The sequence below is a fragment of the Petaurus breviceps genome, unplaced genomic scaffold (genome assembly GCF_028583685.1).
Source record: "Petaurus breviceps papuanus isolate PSGF00001 unplaced genomic scaffold, PetGlider_PUasm1.0 188, whole genome shotgun sequence".
NCBI classification, from domain to species: domain Eukaryota; kingdom Metazoa; phylum Chordata; class Mammalia; order Diprotodontia; family Petauridae; genus Petaurus; species Petaurus breviceps.
In genome coordinates, this window is record NW_027185804.1 from 9,617,818 (window position 1) to 9,644,806 (window position 26,989).

General features: G+C 40.1%; 1 protein-coding gene across 2 annotated transcripts in view; it reads left to right on the forward strand.

The window, feature by feature from the left end:
* The window catches only part of ZDHHC13 (zinc finger DHHC-type palmitoyltransferase 13), a 61,019-nt gene extending 34,941 nt beyond the window's left edge, over window positions 1–26,078 (forward strand). For both annotated transcript variants that reach the window (XM_069091275.1, XM_069091276.1), the window contains exons 9-17: window positions 2,466–2,599; window positions 4,413–4,522; window positions 10,021–10,136; window positions 11,045–11,107; window positions 12,114–12,207; window positions 14,842–14,925; window positions 20,698–20,855; window positions 22,753–22,850; window positions 25,446–26,078. In XM_069091275.1, coding sequence (XP_068947376.1) covers window positions 2,466–2,599; window positions 4,413–4,522; window positions 10,021–10,136; window positions 11,045–11,107; window positions 12,114–12,207; window positions 14,842–14,925; window positions 20,698–20,855; window positions 22,753–22,850; window positions 25,446–25,584 — 996 coding nt within the window. In that variant the 3' untranslated portion in view covers window positions 25,585–26,078. The remainder of the gene's footprint in view (window positions 1–2,465; window positions 2,600–4,412; window positions 4,523–10,020; window positions 10,137–11,044; window positions 11,108–12,113; window positions 12,208–14,841; window positions 14,926–20,697; window positions 20,856–22,752; window positions 22,851–25,445) is intronic.
* The last annotated feature ends 911 nt before the right edge of the window (window positions 26,079–26,989 follow it).

The window sequence follows — 26,989 nt, forward strand, 5'->3', positions numbered from 1 at the left end:
GAGATTCCCCAACCCCAGGGCCTGACTTGACTGTTGGCCAAGGTGGAACAAAGTGGGTTTCTCCTCTTGGGGGTTATAGAGGTGTATCAGCATTACAAGAGGTTCTGTCTGCCTTATAGGTATAAGGTGTATTCTCAAAGGAGACATGATGGCCAGATTTGGCTCAGCCCTGCTGCAGACACTGCCACAGAATCCACAGAAGGGGCATCTCTCTGGTTCTGACTGAATTCAATGGACCTGGTGCCCATGAAACATTGAGCAGGACCCTAGGATTATCAGGCCATGGGTGCAAATCAATTGAATTTTTATTGGAACATTTTCTTGGGCTGAGCTTAATTTCTTGGAGAATCTGAACTACAATGATTTTTCCCACCTAATTTTATGTTTTGGGAAATGTACTTACCTCTCTTTATAATTCTATATCTACGTATAGATATATACATATGTATATGTATGCATATTATATATGCTTGTCTTCCTTGTCAGTGTGGATATGGAAAACTATACCTGGATGAAATGTTAGGTTCACTTTAGATTCACAAGTTCATTACTTGAAGTCATTATCCCTCTTTTTCCTTCAGTCAAACTATATCGCTGCCACTTGAGTGTGTGCTATCACTGCGTGGTCTGCACCACCAGACTTAGGCGTAGACATGGCTAATGGAGAAAGGTTAGCCTGCTTTTCTAAACAACCACCTGAAAAATCAATTTTATATTAAAACATCTGAACATAGATTCATTACTGTATTGCTGAATATTTTATTTTATTTTTTTTAAAGCAATTGGGGCTAAGTAACTTGCTCAAGGTTACACGGCCAGGTGTTTCTGGGTGGGTGCTAAGTGTCTGAGCCCGGATTCGATCCCCAGGTCATCCCGACTCTGGGGCCGGTGCTCTTACTCATTGAGCCACCTGGCTGCCCCAATTACTAAATATTTTAAAAAGATGTTTGTTCTGCAGAGCAAGTTTCAAAGAAAACAGTGCTTAAGTACAGCCAGATATCTTGCTAATCCTTAACTGTTGCAAAAATTATTCCAAATATAATTTTATAAACAAGTCTTGGTAAAAAAAAATGTCCCATCGTAACTCACCCTCTTTAATAATTACAGGTCCTTCCAGGGTAAGATACATGCCATTGCTCTCAGACTTCTTTAATGTCAGAAGTCTGGTTGTTTTTCACAGTCATGACTACAGACACATCTAAACTGACCTGCTTGTTCTTCCCACTCCTATCACAGTGCCTTTGCATGGGCAGACCCTCTGCCTGGAATGCATCCCTCCTCAATTCTGCTTCTTTGAACCCTTCTTCTAGGTTCTGCTCATGTGCCGTCTTTATGAGGAGCTCTTTTTATTTCCTAGTTTAGTGCTTTTGTTTTCTTTCCTTCCGATTACCATGTATGTGCTTTTCTGTTTACAGCTTTACCTGTTTACCACTAGGAGAATGAAGTTCCTCGAGGGCAGGGACTAATTTTCATTTTGTTTCTGTGTCTCCAGGACCAAATATACACTTTTGTATCTCTCTTGTTTTTCTGGCCCTATGATTTCAGAAAAGTTAGGAACTCCCTGCATATAAACCTCTTTCAGTGATGTAGACAGAAGCTCTCCTATAACTTCTATCTTGGAAAGTTCCCCAGGACACTGTGAAATTGAGTGACTGCCCCATAGTCACGTAGCTCACATCTTTCAGAACCAGGGCTGAGCCCACGTTTTCCTAGGTCTCAGTTCATCACACCATAGGGACTCTTTGTTTTGTACAAAGTAAGTGCTTAATAAATGCTTACTAGATTGGATTTGAATTCTCCCTACCACTGCTGTCTTTAATAACTAATGCCTAAGTAATTCCCAGGTTTCACGTCACTTGTCCTTATAATTTTTTTCCCCTTCATATATGCAGAGCAGAGAGATTAGAGTTACATGGTAGATCTCTATGTGAAACCCTTAAATGAAAACCAGCATTGCATACAGCATAACAGACCATGGGACTATTTTTTTTCCTGCAAATAAAGATGTTTTTTGCTTAGTTAATGTATTTGGGAAGAATCGTGAAGCTGCTTTCCTCCATATTTTGACTTTCGTTGTTAGGTCTGGAGTTGATTGTGTTCCAGTTCGCAGCTACCACTCTCGTATTATTCTTTCTGTTATAGACAATTATTTGAAAGAGTTTATAGTCACACAAAACCCACTTATGCTTGAAGTGGTTTTCTAAAACAGGTAATATTTCTTACAGAAAAAATACATTTTAAGCAACATCTAAACACAAAACTCAACAGGATTTTGACATAAAGTCACAGTGGTTTTGCCATAACTCATAAGAATTTTTCAGGTATGTTTCTCCAAGTTTCTGACTTAGCAATCGATCTATAGGAAGTTCCCTGTATCACTGCTATTATTAAAGTAATTGTTGTTGACATGGATCCTATAAGGAATATAATGATTGGAACATATTTTACCTATAATATTTTAATAGCTTTTCCTGCTGTTGGCACTTTCCACGATTACGATGTGGGCAATAGGATACATAATGGACCTCAATTCAGATTCTTGGCTTTTAAAAGGAAGTCTTCTCGTTGCAGTATTTTTGGTTACATCTTTATTTCCGAGGTATGTTCACTTTTTCCTGAGTTGCTATCACAGTGGCTATGCATTCGTTGCTTAGTTTGGATGCAGACCAGCAGAGCTGGGGGGGGGGGGGCAGTAACAGCTTTGTTCCAGAGTTCTGATTGTCAGAGGACCCCAACAACACGTGTACTCCTTTGGCAGATAGAAACAACTCATTATACTGACTTAACAAGTGTGCTTTCTCCCCCAGTGACCACCCTCCACACGAGCTGTTTACCCCCTTATTTTGCTGCTTCCCTCAGTGTTAGCCTCCTCAGTAGTGTCCTGGAGTCTTTTCCTTCCCGGGGGCCTTGTGTCCTGAGGACTTTACTCAAGGCTTCCCTTTCTCCCCTCCTTCAACTGAACTTATCTCAAGGAATAATATTTTTTATTTTAATTCAGTTTTATTTTATTTTTACATCTTCCTTTTCTCCTTCCTAGATCCCTCTCCCTCCTTCCCTCATTGAGAAAGCAAAAACAAATTCCTCCACTGGCCACATCCAAAAGAAAGAAAGAAGTGTCATTCTGCACTCTGAAGTTAAGGGACACTTCGAGGGCACCTTTCATGCTGCTTACCTCGTGTGTGTGTGTGTGTGTGTGTGTGTGTGTGTGTGTGTGTTGCTTGCCCCAGGTCCCAGAATCAGCAGTTATAGCTTTACTGCTTGTCTGGGTTTGTGCCTTTTCCTAGAAATGTGAATGTTAATAATCAACATAATTAAATCCTGAGGGCCAGTGCGATGGGCGAGCTTCCTGCTGGATTTGTCAGTGGGGAAGCAAGGCTGACAAGATTGACTGGCCTGGAGCCTGCTGTTTGTCCAGGCAGTAAGCCACCCTTATCATTATTTAAGGGAAATGATCCTGTTTCATTCACCTTTCTCTGCCTTCCTCCCCTTTGTCAAAGCATAGCTGCTTTGTTGTTTTAGAGAAGTCAAAGGCTATGTACAAAAGGCTTAAATCTTTTTCTTTCAGCATGTGTGTGACTAATTCATTTGACAAAAATGAATGAGAATATTCGTGTCCCTTGCGGAATTTTGAACATATTAGGTTCGTATCTTCCTATTGAGGTGACTACAACATGGAAGCAATTGAGGTCTATTCCATGTGTGATTGGGGAAGGGAGAGAAATACAAATACAGAATATTTGTTATATACTAGAATATATATTTATGTAAGTATGCTATTTTTATGTAGTATATATACTACGGCATTTAAATGCTAGGAAAAATTTGTAAAAACTTTGGCATTGTACATAAAATATGTGAAAGCATTTGGACATTAGATATACAAGCAATCACAGAACTGGAACTGACCCTGAAGACCATCAAGGCTGATCACCTTATTTACAGATTTAAAAGTAAGGGCCAAAGAGGTGAATTGACTTATGTAAGTCAGTGGACTTGGAACAGTGAAAGAGACTGACTCAGTGATTTATTGGCTTGTCACTGGAATAGGAGGACAAGCCCCTGGTCAGGGGCTCTGACAGCAACTTAGAACTATGATTATACCTAAGACATTCCATGTATTTTAGCTTTGTGATTCTTTAAAACAAGTCTAGGTGACTTGGTAAAAATGGGTGAAGATGGGCTAAAAAATGTCTTCTCTAAAAATGAAAAAAAAAAATACTTCTTTGTGGGAATGGGGGGGGGGGAGAAATAGAACTAAATATTGACAGTGCATGGAATTTTCCATAACCATTTTTGTCTTTGTATCCTCACTACCTAGAACAATGTCTGGCATATGGGGGCACTTCATAAATATTTGTTGATTGGTTGATCATGCTCTCAAGAAATATGTTTTCCTTTTTTTTTTAACCCAGGTTCCTGGTGGGGCACAAGAACCTCAAGTATTTGCCAGCCCTTATTTTGCTGAGCTCCATTTTTTGGATATCCCTGACGTGGTTCATCTTATTTTTGCCTGATATCCTTTGTGTGAACTAAGCTACATTTCTTATTTTCTTCCAATGCCAGGTTAATTTCTCTGCTCTCAAAAAGAGAAGTGTCCTTATTCTGAATTGAGTATCAGATGAAATTCAGGGAAAGGAAGTTGAAATTCACATCCCTTTAAAGCAGGGGTCTTTATCTGCATACTCTCAAAAAATTGATAAATCTATTTCAACAGAATTGGTTTTCTTCGTAATCTCAGGGATTTAGTTTTATTTATTTAAAAACATTATTCTGAGAAGAGGTCTAAAGACATCACCAGGTTGCCAAAGAGATCTCCAACACAAAAAAGGTTAAGGATACCTGCTTTAAAGATTCTAATTGAAGAGGTTTCATGCATGAAAAATATTTTTTTTGCCTTATGAAAGAGGAATGCTGTGGGAACAGAAGGTTCCCAGGTTTTTTATTATTATTTAGAACAGTAGCATGAGATGTTACGTAAACTGTTGCACATAAATATGGCTGATTTCTTGAATATGTCTCTTGAGCAGTTTTATCACTTAACTTGGCGAGGGAATTTTACAGAACAGGGATTCTTCAATGAATAAATCCTTTGGGAACAAAACTCCCCTTAATAAAATCGATGTAGGCATGGGAGAGTTTGGGAGAGGTTCTTGTCTCCTCATTGTTTTGTTAGTGACAAAAGCAGCTAAGAAAGAGGAGATAATAAGTCTTTCCTAGATACAGAATTGTTGTGGAGCTGAAAGTCCAGACAGACTTGCCTGACCACCCATGTCAGTTATTGAGGGAGAAGAAGAAAGGGAAAAGCATTTAAGTACATCTGTGCTAAGAGATTTACAATCATTATGTCATTTGATCTTCACAATAGCTCTAGTTATAAGTAGATAATTAGGTTCTGTAATTACCATTTCTGCAATTAAGGAAACTGAGGCAAACCTGTGAAGTGATTTGCCTAGGATCACATAGCTCATAAGTGCCTGAAGCTAGATTTGAATTCAAGTCTTCCTGACTCTAGGCCCAGCACTCTATAACACCTAGCCACCTCTGTTGTTTGAAAGAGAGGGAAGGGCTTCACTCAGGTGACAGCTAGTTGCAACAGCCACCTGACTAGCAACTCTCAGAAGATAAATGAGAGTTTATCTCCATATAGGCCCCCAAGACTTGAGGAATCGGCAGCCTCCATTGTCAAAAAGGAAGGGAGGAAAGGCATCCCTTTCTGAAACTTAGAGGGGAAGAGATTAGGGTATTGAAATACATCCCTATGTTATTTCTAATAATGGTAATGAAATTCTGACAAAGTCCCTGGGGTGTATCTTCTTTGTTAACAGACAGAACAATGTGATTGGAAATATGTTGTTTACTTAGAAAAGATACTTCAACATTTTTAACTCTGAACATAATACAAAATGGAAAGAACCTACTGGTGGACAGGCAAACCTGATAGGGAATTACAGCTGACAAGATGTGATACTCCCTTCCCTTGTCCAGAGTCCACCTTGGTACACAGTTGTTCCTAAACATTAAATGTAAAGCTTGCTGTTCATGAGAGGCTCTGGATATATCACTAGGTGGCACACTTCTTCTTCAGACAAATGTGATTTTTTTTTCCCAAAGCAATGAAGCTGTCCTGCCTATGCCCTTTGGAAGTTTTCTTCTTGGGCTGTGTGCTCCATATTCTCGTTTTCCTGTTAGAAATGTCCAGTATGTGTTCAAATTAAAATTCTTCATGTGAATGTTATTTTTGAATTTTTTAATATATTTTTTCAATTACATATGAAAACAATTTTTAGCAATTGTTTTTTTTTTTAATTTTGAGTTCTAAATTTTCTCTCCCTCCCTTTCTGTCATCCCCTTTCCTTGAGAAGGCAAGCAATTTGATAGAGATTATACATGTGCAGTCTTGCAAAACTTATTTCCATATTAGTCATGTTACAAAAGAAAACATGGACCAAAAAAAACCCCCAAGAAAAATAGATTTTAAAAAAGTGTGCTTTGATCCCCATTCAGACTCCATCAGTTATTTCTTTGGAGGTAAATAGCATTTTTGATCATAAGTTCTTTGGAATTGTTTTAGATCAGTGCATTACTGAGAACAGCTGATATGATATTGCTGTTACTATATGTTGTTCTCCTAGGTCTGCTTATTTCACTTTGCATCAATTCATATAAGTCTTCCCTGGTTTTTCAGAATCCAGTGGATGCTATTTTTAATGTATATGCAGACTCTGTGTAGACATCACTTGTTAGAAGACCACTTTGTGGTACACATCTAGGTAGTATCCTTTTTCACTAATCCAACAAGCATTCATTAAGCTTCTACTACACACATGGTATTGTGCTACCTGGGGTATGTCTCAAAAAAAGTTAAGCATTTTTTGCCTTTGAGTAGTTTGTAATCTGGGCAATAAAATAGAACTGACATATGCAAAATTATTAGAGAACAATTAAGTGAGAGCTAGAGTGGTATTAATGATAAGTGCAGTGGGGATATCAGCATAGAAACCTTCATGAAAGAGATTAGACTTAAACTGGGCCTTGAAGAGTGATGCAGAATCCAGTTTGACAGTAACAGGGTACAAAGAATGCCATCACACGTTTCATCTCCCAAGCTGTGTTACTGTAGTTTACCTGCAGTGATTCTTTTGTTGGCTTTTGTGACTGTGACAGGAAAATTCAGTTGATCTTATTTGCACGGGGTCATCTTAAAGTCACCCAAGCAGTAGAACGGGTACTTCCAGGGAAACTGCTTGTAGATACAGTTTATTTTAAGTTACGCCACATCGACGTAAATCTGGTTTTACAGGAAAAAAAATTAAGAGGTGCCTGCTTTTCACAGACTCACCTTAGAGTTCATTTAAGTAGTGGGTGCTCTTGTCTTAAAGTATGATTTAGTTTGCAAAGAAAATAGAAGTTTATTCATAGTCTTTTTTTTTTCACATTTCAACCAGGTAACTTAGATCTTGTGCAAAGAGGGACCCAAGATGAGTATTTGAAAGTCAGAAGCTATTACTTACGTTTTCTGTCATGAGTCTGCCTGCAGCTAATTTATAAAAATTGAAGTGTCTAAGCCTTCTGGGGAATGTTTTAAAATTTACATTTTTTTTTTGCAAAAGTAAATGCCTTGTAATGAAGGAGAACAAAGAATCCAGAGAGCTCCCCTGGCCCTTCCTTTCAATACACTCATCTCTTTAGTCACAGCATGAAAATTCCGTACCCCACAAGGGGCCTGACAGAGCTCATACATGGGTTCCATGAAGACCTACACAAATTATTGGGAGTGGTTGGTTGGTAATGGACACACGAGGAGCTGCTCCCCCTATACCTCTGGCCACAATGACTTTGCTGCTGCCCTGACTTGCCATCATTTCCACACCCACATACTAGGGGCAGTGGGAGTAGACACACTAGCTTTTGTAAGCCAGTAGGAGTTAGTCTTTAAAACACAACCCCGTCCTTTTCTAAAAGACCTAACATGGAAGTCCTTTATTTTGAGACAATTCAAAGAGGAATGCCAAGGTGCTAGATTAGATGCTTCTTCTGAGTGAGGAAAGGAGATTGCTGATGAGGAACTATCAGAGTTCAAGACAAGATTCCGTGCTTGGGGATATCCTCACTGTGGATAGGGTAAGGCAGCAGCCGCTTCTGATTGGCCACAGGAGGATGCTTATTGTTAGTCTGTACCAGCTAGGCTGTTCCATAGCCTGTGATTGCATCTGTGGCTTTATCAGTGCACCTGTTCCTTTCATTGGTGCCACTCATGACCCATCCACGCCTTTTCACTATGTGTACTTCTTGCTGTTTATCCTCCACAGAGGATCTGCCCAACGGTCAAGGGGCCTTCCCCTAAGTTTTTGTTTAATCGTTTTCTTCAGTCTGTATATGTTTTGTTTCAATTTTTCTGTGTAACACTTGAATCCAGGATTAAACAGGGAGTGAACAGAAGACTAGATTGTTTTTAAGGAACTGAGAAGTTATTTTAATGACTCCAAAATTCTCACTGAAGCAACAGCCCATTATACCAATATACTTGTGTGATGTATGGCTATGAGTCATGGAACAATACATCTTCTGAAGAAATAAAAGGAATGTCACTCAGAGGGCCATGGAGAGGCACTTTATGAGTGTGTGCCATACTACTGATATGGAACAGCAGTACAGAAATGAACTGGGGAGTCTAACCCCTAAAAACAACTTAGACAAGCCACAGTGAAGGGTGCTAGCCATTTGCTGTGTTTCTTGGGTTCAGCCACAATTGTGGCCATGTGACCTCTGGATTTCAGAGTGGTTTTTCATAACCCAGTTTCTACCCCCAGTCCCCTAGGATGACATTTTCAGTATTATGCAAGAGGCCTAACAGTAGATACTCTAGAAAGATTATGACAGTTACTGGATGTCAGGAGACTGACCCTTTTTTGATCATAGTCAAAACTAGTGTTATAATCATGTGTCATCATTTTGTCACAATGACAAAGCAGTTTTTGCCTTTGCTCTTTTGTTTTCATATTTCAAAGAGGAGATATATCTACTTAAGAATATGTTCTGTATTAAGCCATCTGATCTGTGCTGGCTGTTCCTAGTAGTTTTGTTTGGTTGGTTTTTTCCTCCAAATAAGCTTACCATAATATTATTACTTATACTACAGTGGTTTAATGGAACTGACCTAAACAATGTGTGTGCCTGCCCCCGACCACCCCCATCATACCCCATCTGCACTTTACCTGGCCCTTGTGCTGCTTTCCAAGTCCAGTAAATCCTCCCCAGCTGGTCTCTCCAGCTATTTGAGGGCCTTCCTCTTTCTTCCTTGGCATTAGGATACCAATGTAATGTTAAGGCCTTTCTAGCTGTTATCCCTCTCTCACACGTTGCAAGGCAATTCATTCTCCTTAATGTACTAAAAGCCTATTTACACTCAGTCATTCAGCTCTTCATTGTAATACTATTACACACAAGGATTAGTAAATATGAATTGTACTGACATCTAACATAAGTAAATTTTTCAAGCTTATCTTACATAGAAGCTGATAGTATTAGAAATTTTTTTTTGCAAATATGTTCTTCTTTAGCTTAACTACAGAAGCTGCTTTTAAATGGTTTTAGCATAATTATCAATAGAAGTAGATTTCCCTTCCTTCTTTCTTCCTCTTCCCTCTCTCTCTAACTTCTTCCCCTGCAGTGTCCAAATTAAAGATTTTGTTTTTTCTGTTCTTTAGTGACTTTATAGTCTCATGGGGTCCCATAATAAAATGCAAATATTTCTAGGTGAAATAACCCCTTTAGTTTTTATTAGGTACACTTTGTGTGAGTGTGGGGGCAGGGGTGGGGGGAGAATTAACTAACTACTAACTGTTCAGTTACTGAATCTGAACAAATGGGTGATGGAATAGACCCTGTTGGTAGGAATATGGTATCAGAAGGAGAAAGGAGAGGGCGATACATTACATACAAGCTCACCCAATTCACTCCCATTTGGCTGGCTAGAACATTGAATCCTATGTTCCTTGACCTGGCTTTCACATTTAACAGGCACTCCTCTTCAGATTTCTTTCTTCCTCAGTGTGGTTGGCTTCCTTTATTTTTTCTACAAAACCTGGGTCACTGATCCTGGCTACTCCAAGACTTCAGAAGAAGAAAGGAAAACGGTAAATTCTTTAAGTAGCTCCATTGATATCTCCTTTGGTTTGAAATATAGCTGTGGAATTTCTCCAATTTGTTTCATTCTGTGTCCTTTTATTATCAACAGCCAAACTTTTGTTAGTGGATTGTACCTCGGTTTCCCATTAATCTTTATAATATATTTGGTGTTTTAAATCTTTTAAAAATTTTTCATGTTTATAAACACTTCCAGTTCTACTAGTAAACAGTTGTCCCTTAACCAAGGCAGCTCAGTGGCATAGTTAATAGAGTGTGGCACTTCAGGTCAGTGAGATCTGAGTTTGAATCCTGCCTCCTTAACTGTGGGACACTTAATCCCTCCAGGCTGCAGCTTATTCAACCATAAAAAGAGGGGTTTGGATTCAGTAAGTTCCCTTCCAGCTCAAAATCAGTGATCAGTGATTTCTGAATATTTCAAGGCCTTTACTGTGGTAGTCCTTTCCTCTCTACTTAAGCAGACAGAGTAACTATATCTCCTTCCAATTAGGACCTCTCTCATTGTTAGAGAGCAACAGCTATGAAGTTGCCAGTGAAATGTCCTGTTAGCAAGGTGGCAGAAGCACTTCTGCCCTTTGCTGGGAAGTCTCTTGCTTCCATAAAATCAAGAGTACATATGACTTATGGTGCCACCTTTTCTCTTACAGTTCGACCCTGTGCAGTAGCCAGAAGAGGGAGGGAATTGTCACAGAGTCAACAATGAAAATCTGTATGCGCCCAGATTTATGGACTACAGTAGAAAATTTAGACTCAAAAAGTTACAGTATTTCCAAGGTGTAATGGTTTGATAGCAACTCTTTCTAATTGTTTTCTTACTACCTGTGGTCTGTGCAGTGGTACTTAGCCATACATAATTAGATAAGAAACAAAATCATAATGTCTTTTTTATGGCTTTCAGAATATCATCGCCCTTGCAGAAGCTGGCTGCCTGGATTTCAGAACATTTTGCACAACCTGTCTTGTAAGTGAACCTCTTCTGTGTATTCTTTTTCTCATTAAAAGCAAACTACTGAGATAGCATTACTGGGGGTAAGGAGATTCTCCATTCTGTTTTCCATTTGGAACGTTTTGTAATATCCCTATGTTCCTTTATCTTTACCAAGATCTAATTTTTAAGTAATGCCAAGAAGATCATCTGCCATGGGAAGGTTTTATAAATACTACTTAACTTATATACAACTTACCTGGCCTAGGAAGGACCCTGAGTTTGGAATCAGAAGAACTGTGTTTGAGTCTTGATTCTGCTGTCTTAATACCTGGGTGACCTTGGTCATTTAACCTCTCTAGGCCACAGCTTTTTCATCTTCAAAATAAGTGGGTTTCACTTAGTTGGTCCTCGAAATCCCTTTCAACTTTAAATCCTATGAACTCTCAATTATTCACTTCAAAAATTATCGGTGACTTTTATTTCACCTTGGTAAACTTCTTCCTGCCAACCGGCATGTATTCTGCTGTCCACTATGGCTTGCTTAAGAAATAAAAACTAATCTTTATGTATGCTAATCAAAACAGAATCACGATAGTAAAGCTGCCCTAAATTCTAGGTGACATTCCAGAGTAAAATTGAAATGATTTATTGATGGTCTCCTGTTTTATATTACCTATGCCACTATATCCCTTCATTAAATAGTAATTGAGATGAATATTCAGTCTGTAATTTGAAAAACATGCTACTTCCTTTGGAATCATTCAGAGTCATAGGATATTAGAGCTGGAATACAACATGGAGATCATCTTGTAAAGTCCATTTTCAGGTGAGGAAACTGAGCCCCATATAGGAGAAGGAACTTGTCTCATGTCAATCAGAAAGTCAGTGGCAAATAAATATTTACCAAACCTACAGAGCCTTTGTGTAGGGCTATTTCCACTACAAGAAGAAGTTGAAGCGTTAGCTATCCTTCAATTAAAGCACAACTCAGGTGCTTAAGTGTCAGTTTTTCACTGAGATCTCTTGCTGTCCCAATTAGGTAAAGAAACCATTAAGGTCCCTCCACTGTCAACTCTGTAATTCCTGTGTGGCTCGGTATGATCAGCACTGCCTATGGACTGGACGCTGTATAGGTGAGATTGCATGTCTGTGTCTGTTCTGGCACATGGGCACACATGTATACACATTTAATTAAAAATAGCAAGCTAATCCTCTATAATTGGCTTATGGAAGATAAAGGGATCTGTTTTGTCAGTCTTTTCTTGTTAAAGGGGATCATCTCTTGGAAGGCAGGAGTGTTGAGTCCTCAGGGCTCATTAAAGGGCTCAAGGGACTCAGCCAGCTTCTCTACTTGCTCTCCACCTATCCTGGGGGTAGGAAAACCAGAAGCAGCCACAGACCAGAACTAGTTTCTCTTGGGCATGTTCTTGTGTGTTTCTCTCCATCCACAGACATTTGTTTTCCTTGTACCCTGTCTGCCCTTTTGCAATGTAAGAGTAAGTTCTCAGGAGTACTACCCAGCTATTGCAATATGGTAGTTGACTCTTTTCTCTGTGTTTGTTATACATCTACCAACTCCCTTTCCTAAAGTTTATGTTCTCTATTCCATTGTTTAGGGTTACTTTTGTTACTCATTTGAACCATATTTGACATGTATAAAAGGGTTATTAGAGGGAAGGACAGACTAAGATTCACATTGGGTTCCATACTTCCCTAGGAATGGCTGACAGCAAAATGACCCAGCTATTTACTTTTGTCTTAATTATTGTTTAATGGGATGACCTTATTTGTATTTCACTTCATAAAAAGCCTTTGACAGTAAAGTGTTAATTATTTTTAAATGGGAAAAAAAGAATTCTGGGAAGATGGCAGAGTAAATCAGAAAATTCCAAGCTCTCAAGGTTTTCCCCCACAAAAGAGATAAAATAGCAGCTTAGAGTGAACAAAGTGCAGGTAAAAATAAATAAGTATAGGGATCTAACAGGGGGCTCCCTGGCACAATTTGAGAAGATCAGAAGAAAAATTCAAGGAAGAGGTTTGGTTAGAGTCTGTGGTTAACAACAAAACAACAAGCCTCTTACAACAAGTGGCAAGCACTGGGAATAACTGGGCTGGGAGTCTGCCTTAGCCCCTACTATGGGAACTTTTACCTCCAGGGATAGTTAAGGGATTTGAGCATCTGAGCCCAGGAAGATTGAGGGAATCTCTGCTGACAAGGAACACCAGACCCACCTGTGCTGTGGAGGAGATCAGTGAGAAGGAATCAGCACATGCCCAGTGAGTGCAGAAGCAGTGGGGCAGAATGTCCCTGGCTGTGGGCACTTATAGGAGGCTGAAGGTTTGCCTTTGGGTCTAGGCTAGAGGGAAGAACTAAATCTGGGGCAAGAGGTACCATTTCCCATACCCCAGGGCTAGAGGTGATTAGAAAAATTAAGCTGTTACTACAGAAAAAATGCACAGGCAAAGGAGAAAGAATCCAACCATAGAAAGTTATTATGGGAATAGAAAAGACCAGGGTCCATCTTCAGAGGAGGATACTGAAGCAAAGAAACCCCCTTTAACCCAAAGAGTAACATCAAATGGTCACCTGCCACCAAAGAATTCGTAGAACTTAAAAAGGACTTTAAAAATCAAATAAGAGAGATGGAGGAAAAAAAATCCAAGAAAAACAAGGGTATGAAAAGAAAGCCAATCAGTTATAAAAGGAAATCCAAAAATTCAAGGAAGAAAATGACACCTTGAAAATTAGAATTGGCCAAGGTGAAGCCAGCAAAGTTATAAGAGACCAAGAAATAATTAAATAAAATATGAAGAATGAAAAAATAGAAGAGAAAGTAAAACATAAGAAAACAACTGATTTGGAGAACAGATCAAGAAGAGAAAACATAAGAATAATCAGACTACCTGAAAGTTATGATCAAAAAAGAATCTTGATACAATAATGCAAGAAATAATTAAAGAAAATTGTCCTGAAGCAGTAGAACAAGGGAAGGGGAGGGGGAGTAGAAATAGAAAAAAATCCATTGAACACCACTTGAAAGAGATCCTATGAGGAAAACTCATAGGAATATTATAGTCAAATCCCCAGATCAAGGATAAAATATTAAAAGCAACAAGAAAAAACAATTTAAATATGATCTTGCCACAATTAGAAAAACACAAGACCTAGCAGTGGAGACACTAAAGGACTACAGGTCTTAGAACACTATCAAAGCGCAAAAGAACTGGGGCTTCAGCCGAAAATATCACACCCAGAAAAGTTGAGCATAATCCTGAATGAAAAAAAAATGGATATTTGGTCAACTGCAGACTTTAAAGACTTTGTTTTAAAAAAAAACCTGAACATAATACATTTGACATACAAGAGCCAAGAGAAACATAAGGTACATACCAAAGACTGATTAAAAGGGATTCCATAAGAACAGACCTTTTACTTTTTACCTTTTTACTTACTGGAGTCCTCCCAACTCCAGGGCCAGTGCTCTATTCACTGTGTCACCTAACTGCTCCATATAGGCTTTCTTGAAATGGAAATTTATCGCTATATATTTTGAATCCTCTCTTGTGTTCTGCTATGCACATGACATGCTGTTTTGTTCTTTTCTTTGTATTTAAGTTCCAATATTTAAGTTTATGATATTTTTTTTTCTTCTCTCTATTCTGTATTTTTGTTCTGGTGTTTGAGTCTAAAATACAATTTTTTTTTTAAATGGGAAAAAAAGCTAGACGAATTATTCAGTATTTCTTTTTCTTTTTTTTGGATTCAGGTTTTGGAAATCATCACTATTATATATTCTTCTTAATTTTCCTTGCCATAGTCTGTGACTGGATGTTATATGCAACTCTTCTCTGTAAGTATGGATGGCAGGTTGGGTTTTTTTCACACATTGATCCATCCACCCATAGCCATGATGCCATAGTCTCTCCAGTTACTTTTGTACCATTCAGGTGATGGTAAATCACAACTTCCCTTAAAGGCTCTTCTAATGAGTAAATAGGATAAAATTAATAAAAAGTGTTTTGAGCCAAATTTAAGGTGCTATATAAATATGAGCTGTTATTATCATTGTTGTCATTAAAAATGGCCATCTATGGAACTTCAACAATTGTAGAAGTCATATGAAGTAAGGGTATTGTTTATCAATTTTAATTTGTAACCTAATGATTGAGTTATGAATTTTCTCTTTGGATTGGCTAATGGCACCAGGGTAAAAGATGTTTCCCAGCAAACTTAAGAGATGAGAATTTAAAGTGTTCTTGTCAAATTGGAAAAACGATTAGAAATACAAGTTCAGGGAGGGCAGGCCACCTGGAGAAAAAAGACTAACAACCAGAATTCCAAATGAGAAAGAACTTGCTTGGTACAAGTACATTGGCAAAAATCAGCTAAGCCTAAACTGGCTGATAGTTTAAGAAAAACAGGAGTGGTCCACAGATGGAAATATAGATGTAGGAACTTAGAATGGGAAGGGTCAGGAACCCTCACAGGGTCAGCCTGAGAGGAAACAAAAATGAACCATGTAACCTGGAACAAAGAAAGCCGTGAGAGTTTAATAACATTTTGAAAGAGCAGTTTTACAAAGGATGCTAAAGCAGTTCTCCATTTCTCTTGTATACTGATGGAAAGGAAATTGGTTTAAATTAAATCAGGATGGATTTAGTTTAATACGTTTAAAACAATTTCTTGACTATTTCTTATGGATGGAAATTTGTGCCTTTGGAAATTTTTAAATAGTGTATATTGTGATTTGTGGGAGTTGGGTTAGTTGTGATCTCATAAGAGATATGGTAATGGACACAGCTCTCAAACTAGTTCCTTATGGCACTTCTAGGCCTGAAACCAATTCTTGGGAATAATTCTTCTTGTGGCAACCTTTATAACTAAAAGCAATTGCCAACATAGTTGGTTGCCAAACTTCTAGAGTCTTATCCTTTTAAAACCACCTGGGTCATGCCTGGCCATGCAAGAAAGCAAATTCTTTTTCTAGTGCCCTAGCTCATTTGGAAAGTTTTCATTTTTGGGCCTGATTACAAAGCATATTCCTGGAAAGACCTTTCTGTATTTGCCTCAGAGAAGTGACTTGTCACTTGGACTTAGTTTGATGGAGAGGAACCAAGTTTTCCATCACACTCATGTCTCTCCTCCTCATTCCCTTTGCTAAAAATAATCATCATTATCTGATGTCTGTGTCCAGCATAAGGATGTATTAATAGGTATTAATAGGGTTGTAAGCAACTTCCAGTTACTGTCACTTATTGTCTTGCCAAGAGTACTGGATTTGCAATGAGAGGCCCCAGGTTTGGATTCTGACTGCTAATTTAAAGCCCAGGTGACTTTGGGGAAGTCACTTATCCCAAAGGGGAGCTACAAAAGAAGTGGATTGGGATGGGTCCCCTCTGTGAGCCCTTCTGGCTCCAAAGTCGATGAGCTAATGGTTTTTATATACTCACTGTTTTTCCTTTATCCCTCCACTAGTATTTTTTTTTCTTGATTCATGTTTTCTCAACATTTTTGTACTTAGTATTTTACTTTGGGCATATTCTTGAAAAGGATACCACATTATATCTGTTTTCTATTTCTTCTCCTAATGTACCCGCAAAATAAACAAGAGATTGCTTTTTTTTAATTGCTTGATAGTCTGTTTTTTTTTTTTATTTTTATGAGGTAGGTCCCATTTTTCTCCTAAGCTTAGCATTCATCCATTCATTCATTCAGCACTTACTTAGTGCTACTGCAGTATATGCAGTGAGTGGCATGGTGAATAGAGGTTAAGATAAGAGAAGTCAGAGCAAACTGGGAGAATAAGATGGTGTTGAGATACTAGAGACCACAATGAGGGCCTCCAGAAGAGGCATGGGAGAAGTGAAGGTATAGGAGAAGAGGGGAGTGAGAGAAGGGAATTAAAGTTTCAGATCTTAAAGGCATAGCAATATCAGGTCTGACGTGGTCTCCATTGTGCCTGTGTGTGTGTGTGTGTGTGTGTGTGTGTATGCCAGAGGTGGAGAAGCTTTTGGACTTGGAGAAGTGTAAGCCCTAGGAGATCAGAATTTAGAATAGCTATTGATGTGGATGATGAAGTTGCTGAAGGTGATAGAGACAAGGTATTAAGACCAAGCCATATGCAGAATTCATTGGAGAAGGAGGAAGAGTGTCTTGGAAGTTGGCATCAGACTTCAGAGAGGTTACCTGTTCTGTTTTGCTTATGTGAACGTCAGAGGAGAAGAAATTATTGAATGGTGATGGCTGAGGATAGTCTGGAAGAAAAAGGAGTTATGCACATGTTTTGAGCTAAGATTCAGTGTAAGTGGAGGAGCAGAATTTTTTTTTATCTTTTTTTTTTTTTATTAATTTGTTTGTTTCCCTTTATTTTACAGGATTCATTTCCACAATTCCTTGAGTTTCACATTTTGTCCCCCTCCCTCCCCTCACCACATGCCTAACACATCAACCCGCCATGGCAGCTTATAGTCAAGTGTAGGATCTGTAAATACTTTCACGTTATACATTAGTCAGGTTATAAGGACGGATTGTACCAGCTGGAATGAAAAGTGGTAAAGAGGACATAAAACCAAATAAGAGAAGGAAAAAGATCAGGTGTTTTGAGGAGCAGAATTTTTTGCATAGATGAGACAAGGATGGGATATGGAACCCTTGAGGGATGATGAAGTTTCACTTCTTGTCAAGAGGTGAGGGGACCATCGAATTACAGAGGGAGGAGACCTCAGATGCAGCTAATCCAGCCCCCTTGTTTTATGGATGAGGAAACTGAGGTCCAGGAAGAATAAATAATTTGCCTAAGGTCATACATGAAATCGGCATAAGAAGTAAGATTTGAACTCAGGTTCTCTGAGTCCAGAATAAGTGCCTCATTGCTCACTTGTTACTGTACTACACTACCAAAAGGAGCAGCTGATGAAAGGACTGTGGTGCTGGGGGAAGAGCATTGAGTTAGAGTCAGAATCTGGCCCAGGACATTGGACACCTCTGTGATTTCAGGCAGATCGCTAAGCTTCTCTGGGCCTCAATTTACTCCTATATAAAATGGGGGTTTGGATTAGATGATCTCTGGGTTCCCTTCCTGCCCTAGATCCATGGCCCTGGGATCCTGTGATTGAACTGATGATGTCTCCGAGCCACTCCTCTCCTGGCCAGCCCAGGAAAAAGCAGAAAGCCGGAGCCATTAAGTTCAAAGGACCCTGCAAAGACCTTCCACCTCCCTCCACCTCTGATAGTCAAATTCATAAGCTTGTTAAGGCCCAGTATAACCAAAGGAACCCAACTTCTCAGGCTGAATGTCACAGCAACGGCCAACATTAAGACCCAAGGAGGGGGCAGTGACCTTCCCCCCGGTAGTGTAAGGGCATAAGCATCCAACCCACTTCAGGGGAGGACAGTTAAGACAGGCCCAAGCCCCTAAAGGAGTTACCTGCAATCGCCCCAACACTGCACTGTCACTGCTGTGTAGCCCAGACACACACCACCGGTTACCCTGTGCTCTCTCCTCTCCTCATAGTGGTCTGTCTGGTGACTCTAGTCCGCCAGCTGGCTAGCAAGTGGCTTAGTTCACTTCCTGCGGATTAAATAAGAGCTCCGATTACATCACCGCTGCTCCCAGAGCCCACCTGTTGGGGATTGTGTGATTTTTCTCTAAAAGGCCTTGTAAGGGAGCAGCCCGGATTTAGAAACAAGTGGATGCCCATTCTTGCTCACTCTGTGTCAGCTGCTGCCTCCACCTGCTGTTGGAAATTGTAGTAATTACTCTGTGACATCAGGTGCTTACCAGGTATCTTCCTTCCCTGTCCTAATGAGGTGCTTTAGAGAGAGTATAAATTACCTTAACTTGTTACCTTGATTGTCACTCCTCCATGACTGCTCACACAATGTTACTGGCATCAATTCAGCAGAGCCGGGTGGGAGTCTAAGAGCTTTTTTTTTTTTTTTAAAAAGCCTGGATTTAGGAAATTTACTTCAGGACCAAACTGAACAGATGGTTGATAGTAAGGACAGCACATATTTTCTCTGCATCTCAGGAATTTATAAATGTTCCTTTGGGGGGAAAAATGTCTGAAACTATCAAACTGTCAGAAACATTTATGGAACCCCATTATGCAGGTCTGCAGAATTCTGATTTTAAAAACCATTCACCCTTTCTACATGGCCCTGGTGGTTGTAATTGTTCAGCTTCATTTTAAGAGACCTGCCCTTTCTTTTCTTCTCTTTTATCATCAAGGGCCACTTCATTTCTCTCCCCATTCCCAGGGGCTTCTCTGAGGGAAGCCTAGGTTTGGGGCCAAGAGCCTGGAGAAGCTATAGATAGATGAGACCTCCCATTAACTTAATAGAGGGGTTGCAGAGAGAGCCACTTAGTTGGGAGAGCATAGATACAGATCTGCATTGTTTTCCAGACTCTCAGTGTCTTTGAGCCTTTCCCTAGCAGGTGTGGTAAGAGTGAAGAGGCATCACCTTCTTTCATCTTTATGTGTCTCTGTTTGATTATCTGTCATAAGAAGATAAGACACAATTGGCAGATGAGAAATAGTCTAGACATGTTTGTGTTCACCACTTTGATGCTGCACATACTTTATAGGGCAGTATGGTAAGGTAGAAAGAATGACCTAATTGGATTCAGAGGAAGTGGGTTCAAATCCTGGCTCTTCAACTTAAATTCTCTGTGCCTGGGCCAAGTTCCTTTAACTCCCATGCCCTTAAGTTTCCTTCCCTGTAAAATGAGGTGGGGTGGATTAGAGCAGGGCTTCCAAACCTGGGATACACACAGCCCCTGGTGTGTGTGTGTGTGTCCTATAAGAACCTTATCAAGGTTTTGTTTTATGTGAAATAATAATGAATACCTTTTTCTTTCATACACATGCATGATAAACTCTAGAATTTATTTAATATTTTATGTTGATAAGGGCAAGAGACTTGTTGAAAGCCAAAGTGTTGGGAGCTCTTGGGTTCCAACTTGGACTAGATGACCTCTAAAATCTCTTCCAGCTCAAAATGTATGGTCCTGGGTTCATACACAAGGAACCTCTTGACCTAGCTTTTAAGAGAGTATGAATTATTCACAACTTTTAGATTAACTGGAACATTTTGTAGAAAAGGGACAGTTTTCCCCCCAGCAGAGAGAGAGAGAGAAGAAAAAGGAATAGAGAAAGAGAGAGAGTGTGTGTGTTTGTATGTGTGTGTGCGTGCATGTGTGTATGTGTGTGTGCATGCATGTGTGTATGTGTGTGACCAAAAACGACACAGGCTAAATGTTTTTTTAACTTTAATCACTTTCAGCTGGCAAGTCCTCAAGTGCGTAACTTTCTCAGTGCATTTTGTGCTGAATCTGTAGGATCTTTTTGAGTTGATGGTACAGTTTTTTTCCTGTCATTTCCTTTCTCTCTTCATTTGTTGTTAACCCACAGACCATGGTGACCATTTGAAAACATCTTCTCATTTTAATGCCAGGTCTGCTGTTGACACCACAAATGTCTGGAGCTCTCTGACACACACACATATTTGCTGCATCTTGTTCTCCTCCACTGTATCTGTAATGGTTTTATCCTTTTAGAAATGGATCACTCATGTATTCTTTTGTTTCTTTTCTAATCAGTTCCTTTTTATGAATCCACAGATTGGTCTAATCATTGCACTACAACATACAGTCAAGATGGAGCATGGACCTACATCAGTCAGATTGTGTCCTGTTCTCCTTGGGTTCTGTACATCTTCATGCTGGTGTCTTTCCATGTATCATGGTCTACTTTTTTGTTATTAAATCAGTTTTATCAGGTATTTTTTCTTTGCACCTTATAATGTCTTTGGGCACCATTTTTATTCCCTCATTTCTATTACTTACTTTCGTAAAACATTATCAAACACATTTCATAATCTCCAGCAATGAAAACTGTATTGTGTATTGGTGGTGGTTGGGGAAGAGGTGAAAGGGTGAAATAATAGCTAATGGATGTGGTGATAGTACCTGCAAAGATGATGGTGGCCATTGCAGGCCTCAGGTAGCTTGGCACCAGCTAACCAGCCTCTACCAGCTTTCCTCCCAACCATTCCTGCCCTCGTTACCTGTGAGTCTGACATCCTGCTGTCGCTGCTCACTCTTCCTGCTTCTGGGAGCCTTTTGTTGAATGGGCAGACGTGGGCTACCAGAGTCAATTCAAAACCTTGATTATTTGAAGCCTAATTCACTAGAACCTTCTGTTAACTAATTGGGACTTCATTGCTGGGATCTGCTTTTAAAATAAAGGAGCAGATAATAAGAAAATCTGATAGGTGATATTTAGTCCATGGAATAACTTCTGAGGACAGGATGTGGTCATCATGGATCATTGCCAAGAGTGGGCAGTGAGAATGAGGCCCTGCATGACCCCTAGCGGTTCCGAGTTCAGTTCTGTGTTTATCTAGAACTTATACATAAGATACCATGTAAATCATAAAGGATTTAGACTTCTCACTAGTTATGGGGGCAGAAAAATTGGCTCTTAAATTGCAGGAATTACACTCCTGAGCACCTTGTTTCTAGTGCTCTGTTGCTAGGTACCATGAAACAAGATAGTCCCTGTCCTTCAGGAATTTACAGTCTAATAGAGATTTCCAAGTACACAAGATTTGCTTTATAAGGGTTTTCCATTTAATGCTCAGCTAACCAGGAAACCCTATTATCTTCCATTCCTGGATTATTTGGGGGTTTGTGCCCTAGTCCTGACTTGGTTACACTTTTAACTCTATGACCTTGGGCAGTCTACTCCCTCTGTAAACCTTAGTATCTGTCAAATGAAGGTACGAGATTGTCTCAGAGGGACATTCTACTTCTAATAGTTTAGGATTCTGTGCAATTCATTCTGGTAAATTGAGGTTTGACTCCAGTAAATCCAAAGTAATAAGGCTAATTCAAGTTATACCATTTTATTTCTACCTTCCTGATATAATAATTGTCCATCTTTTAAGGTACACACACTTTCCAGAAACTTGGCAGTATAAATACCACCAAAAGAATAACTCCGATTTTATTCATAAAAGCAGACCCTAAAATTCAAAATAATTTAATCTGCAAAGGAAATGCAGGTTTTATTGATGGTTCTTATTCATTTTATTCAGATTTTATTCATACTCAGAATTATTAACTGTAGCTTGGAACAGATGACTATTAAGGTACCTTCCAACTCTAAATTTATGCTCTGCCCTGTAAGATAATAAAGCAGTTTAAAAGAGCCAAGTGTGTGCCTTTTCATATTTTACTTTAAATTGAATTTTACATTTTTGCTCATATCTTTTGTTTTTACCTTCACTTCAGAATATATTCTTCCTATGGCCTTCCCTTGTATCAAAGAATTTTAAAAGAGGAGGAAAAAATGAAGTTCAGCAAAGCTAACCAATATGTCAACCAAGTATGACAGTATATGCCATGTTATATACCCATAGCCCCCCACTTCTCCAAAGAAAGGAGAGATCACACACTTGTTTTATTGCATGATGGTTTCTTAAAGGAATTTAGTATTAGTTTAATAGATAATTGGTCAAACCAAGAGCGGCTGCTATACGTGTGGGTTGTAGGCTTCATTATCTAGTTGGACAGCTAAGCGCCATCTCCTTTGAAAAGGCTCTTGAAAAACTTTGGGTGCCCTTTAGCATGTCAGGAATCAATTGTTTTCTGTTCCCTTTGCTATGCTTTCAGATCGCAGTCTTGGGCTTGACATCTCACGAGAGGATCAGCCTGGTGAAGCAGAGCAAGCACATGAAACAGGCTTTTTCCCTCAGGAAGACGCCATACAAGTAAGTAGGGGTCTCCTTCCCCTGCACTGCCCTTGCCAACTGCCCTGACTCCCACCCACCCACATCGCCTGTCTCCAAAGAGCCTCTCTCTCTGAGCTCGTCGAACTGCTTGCCAGGACGCTGTAGCCAGAGATAGGCCCCAGAGGCAGCCCACCCCACTTGACCTCAGTGAAAACCACTTTGGAGATGATGCTCAGGAAGGAAGGGTCCTCCCACAAGCATCACAGTCACAAGGGTACATGGTGCTTGTGTGAAGACATCAGGAGGTAGATAAGTATTCTGTGAAGAAGCCAGGGCCCGGGCCTCTGTAGAAAGAGGGTAGTTGTGAGGCTTGCCAGGACCCTCAACCTGCCAAGCACCTCTGCAGTCCTTTGTCTAGCTGCTTCATTTCTCCATCTGTGTGTAAAGGAAATTAGCACCTCAATTTTGTGCTTCTTTTTTTGTTTGTTTCTAAATTCAGAGCCAAAAACATATAAAAATTCTGTAGTTTATTTCCAGATAGAGGCAGGCGCATTTGCAGAAAAGCCTTAAGTCTTTGGTATGTGAGGCTTATCTGTGGCCTGACTTCACACGTCAGGTCTAGGAATGCTGCTGAGGTGACCCAGAGCCCCCTCGGGGCGAATGTTCTCAGCATATCTCCATGAGAAGTCTATTTTAAAGCCCATCACAGTACAAGATAAAACTGTTAGGCCTTCTCACAAGAAAGTCAGGAGCTAGGATTTGGCTGCAACGCACACAGAGAGAAGGGAGAAATCAGCTTCGTTGTAGAAAGGGGGTTCTGAGAGGTGGTGGGGAAATAACAAAGGGCCAGACTTGTGATAAAAATTTCAATGACGCCTCAGTTATTTGATCAGGAAAAGAGCAAATAGGTGGTGCCACATTTTGGCATGAGGAGTAGATAGCAGGGAGGGCAGAGAAGAGGCTTCCTGCCACGGATGGCTCGGCCAGGGCTCACCTCATCGGCCTCTGAGGACTGGCAGGGCCGCTCGGGCCACATGCTGCCTGGCTGTACTTTAGTGACTGACTCTGAAGTTCTTATGGTTTTCTCTTATCAGTATTAGTAATAATAACCATAATAAGTGCTAGCGTTTGTATAGATATTTTACTGCGTTTAGTTCTCACAACATCCCTAAGATGTCTTGCCTTCAGTGTGCCAGGGGCTGCGCTGTTATTATCTCCATTACATAGGTAGGAAAACCGAGGTAGACAGATTAAATGACTTGCCCAGGGTTACACAATTAGTAATATAGTTATCCCCATTTTGCAGTTAAGGAAACTGAGGCAGAGAAAGGTTAAGTGTTTTGCCTAGCTAGTAAGTATCTAAGGCAGTATTTGAACTCAGGTCTTCCTTACTCTAGGTCCAGGGCTCTATCCACTGAGCTGCCTAACTATCTCTAGAATGAAAAGACTTCTTAATGATAACAGTTCCAGATGTGCACAGAGAAGTTACTATGCGCAGGGTACTATGCTAGGGACTTGGGAACCAAAGAGAGAGAACCCCTGGTCCCCACTCTCAGCGGGTTTACAGAGCACTGGGAGGGGCAGGCCAGGGCGGTTTTCTAAAAGTACAGGTGCGAAGCATGATGGAAGGGTGATTCCAATAAGTGCTAGAGATGACGAGATCTGCACGCATTTATTAAAAACCTGCTCCATGCCAAGGGTTGTGCTAAGTGCCAGGGATGCAAGGACAGATGTCCCCCGCCCCAGGGAGGACAGCAGAGGGGCCGAAGTCGGCTCACACAAGAGTAGATGGAAGGCAGCTTGGAGGGGACATGCCCCCGCAGGGGCCCGAGAAGGCTTCCTTCCAGAAGCAGTGACATGAGGAGACCGCACCTTGCAGACAAAGGACACAGCCATTGTGAAAGCACAGGGGTGGGAGAGTGTGGAGAAGTAGCCAGTAGAATACAGCAGAAGTAAGCCCCAGTGGCAGGGGCACTTGGGAAGGCTTTGTAGAGATGGCAGGACTTGAACAGAGCCTTGAAGGAAAGGGAGGCTTCAGACAGGCAAAGAAGGAGACCTTTTGTAAGTAGGTGGGATAAAGGGAATAAATGGGAGTGCTGGTGATTTGCTTGGAAAATAATGAGCAGTGCAGCCTTTCTGGTAGGGGGGGTTGGTAGAAAATGAGGTCAGGGTGACTTTATAGATGCCTTAAATGCCAGCATAAGGAGGTTGGGCTTTGCTTTCTGGGCAGTGAGGAGCCACGTTGACTGGAGCAGTGATATATAAAATCCATTGTTTTAATGAGGCTTATCTTATGGTAGCAGAGTATAGGATGGTATAGGGGTGAGGAGAGAGGCAAGGAGGCCAGAAAGGTTACTACGATCATAACAGTCCAAGTATGAGGTGGTTACCTGGACCAGGGAGTGGCATTTTAAATGGAAAAGAAGTGACGTTTTGATGGTAGTGACAATCCCTTAGAAGGTAGAATCTAGAAACAGTGTGAAAAACCAGGGCAGAGTGACTGCAGAGAACCAAGGAGAAGAATCCCTGTGATAGACTCAGACCAGTCATGGCCCCGGGCCATCTAGTAAGGAGCAGCCAGATGTGCTCAGAGGCTGCCACTCAGTCCTGTTTCTCTCTTCTTTTCTCCAACAGCCATGGATTCACTCAGAACCTTGCTGACTTCTTTCAATGTGGATGCTTTGGCTTGTTCAAGCCTAGTGCTGTGGATTGGACCTCCCAATACACTGTGGTATTTCACCCAGCCAAAGAGAAAGTTTTGCGCTCTGTATGAAGAAAAGCAATGCTAAATTCCGAATTATAAATCTGAGGTTTTGTTTGTTGGGCTGGGGCACAAAAACAAGTGAAGTTCAGAAGTTTATGAAAACTGAAACTAGCCCTCAAGTGAAAGGACTCTTCTAGGTCTTCAGACATTAAACAGAATGGGGGCCTTTCAGACAGCTCACCTCGTTGCACTTTGTAGTTTCAACAAGAGAAACTTTTCCTGAATTATCTCAGCAATTAACTTAAACTCTTTTGATACTTTTTTTTCACCAGAGAAATGCCACTGTTAATTTTTTTTTAATTTTGAAGATTATATTCATTGATTGTGGATAAAATGTATTATATTTTCACATTGTATTGGCTTTTCGAAATAGTTTTATTCTTAAAACTAGTCATTTTGGTAAATTATTTTTCTTTATATTGCTTCTATAAATCTGTGTAAAAAATGTTTGAATGGATGTATCTGTTTTGCTTTCACACTTAATAAATCGGGTCTTTTATACAGGTAGGTTCATTCAGTGATTCTCCCAACACCTCTGGAATTTGACTGTTTGAAAAGCGCATACATATCTTAAAGAAACATGTTCCATGCCAGGCAGACTCACAGGGTTAAATTCAGTTGCCTGAATTAGCAAGAAAATACAAATAGAGAAAGATACAATCACCTAATACACTGACATGGAAATGTCAATTTGGAGCTAAAAGGGCCTTTGAGATCGACTCATTCTCCCTCTCATTTTACAGATAAGCAGCCAGAGGCTCACAAGCTTAGAATCTGAACCCAGGACCTTTGACCTCATGTCCACTCTGCTTTGCTGTCATATCAGTCAGATCATAAGTCTCAGTTTCCCTTTTTGTGTAAGAAAACATTTCAGGTCAGGCAAAATGCACCCTCATTTCAAAGGAAAATCTCTTTGTGGCAGCATAGAAATATGGCTGAAAACTAGGTCTGGTCATTGACTTTATGAAGGGACTTTTCATGATAAGGTGTGTCAGAGGCACCTTTCAATACCAAATCTCTCAGTACATTTAAAACAGAACCTGATTCACACAAACCTTTAGGAATACATCTGTTGCAAAGAGCACAGTATGCTTATATACTGAGCTGAAGAATTAACATGCATTCCCATGCTTCTTATTGGTCCCTAGACTGTGTTAAAAGTGCCTAGTGAAAGAATGAGATTTTTATGAAATCTTGCTGTGATTATACTTGTTTCCAACCTTGGAAGGGACCTGGGAGGTCATCTAGTCCCCTCTGCTCATTTTACAGATGAGGAAACTGAGGCACAGACCAGTGGAATAATTTACCTAGCACCACATAGGTGGCAAGTGGTAATGCAGGTTTCAAACTCAGGTCCTGGCACTCTGAGCTCCACGTTCTTTGGGCTGGGCTGTGGTCTTTAAGAACCAGCTAA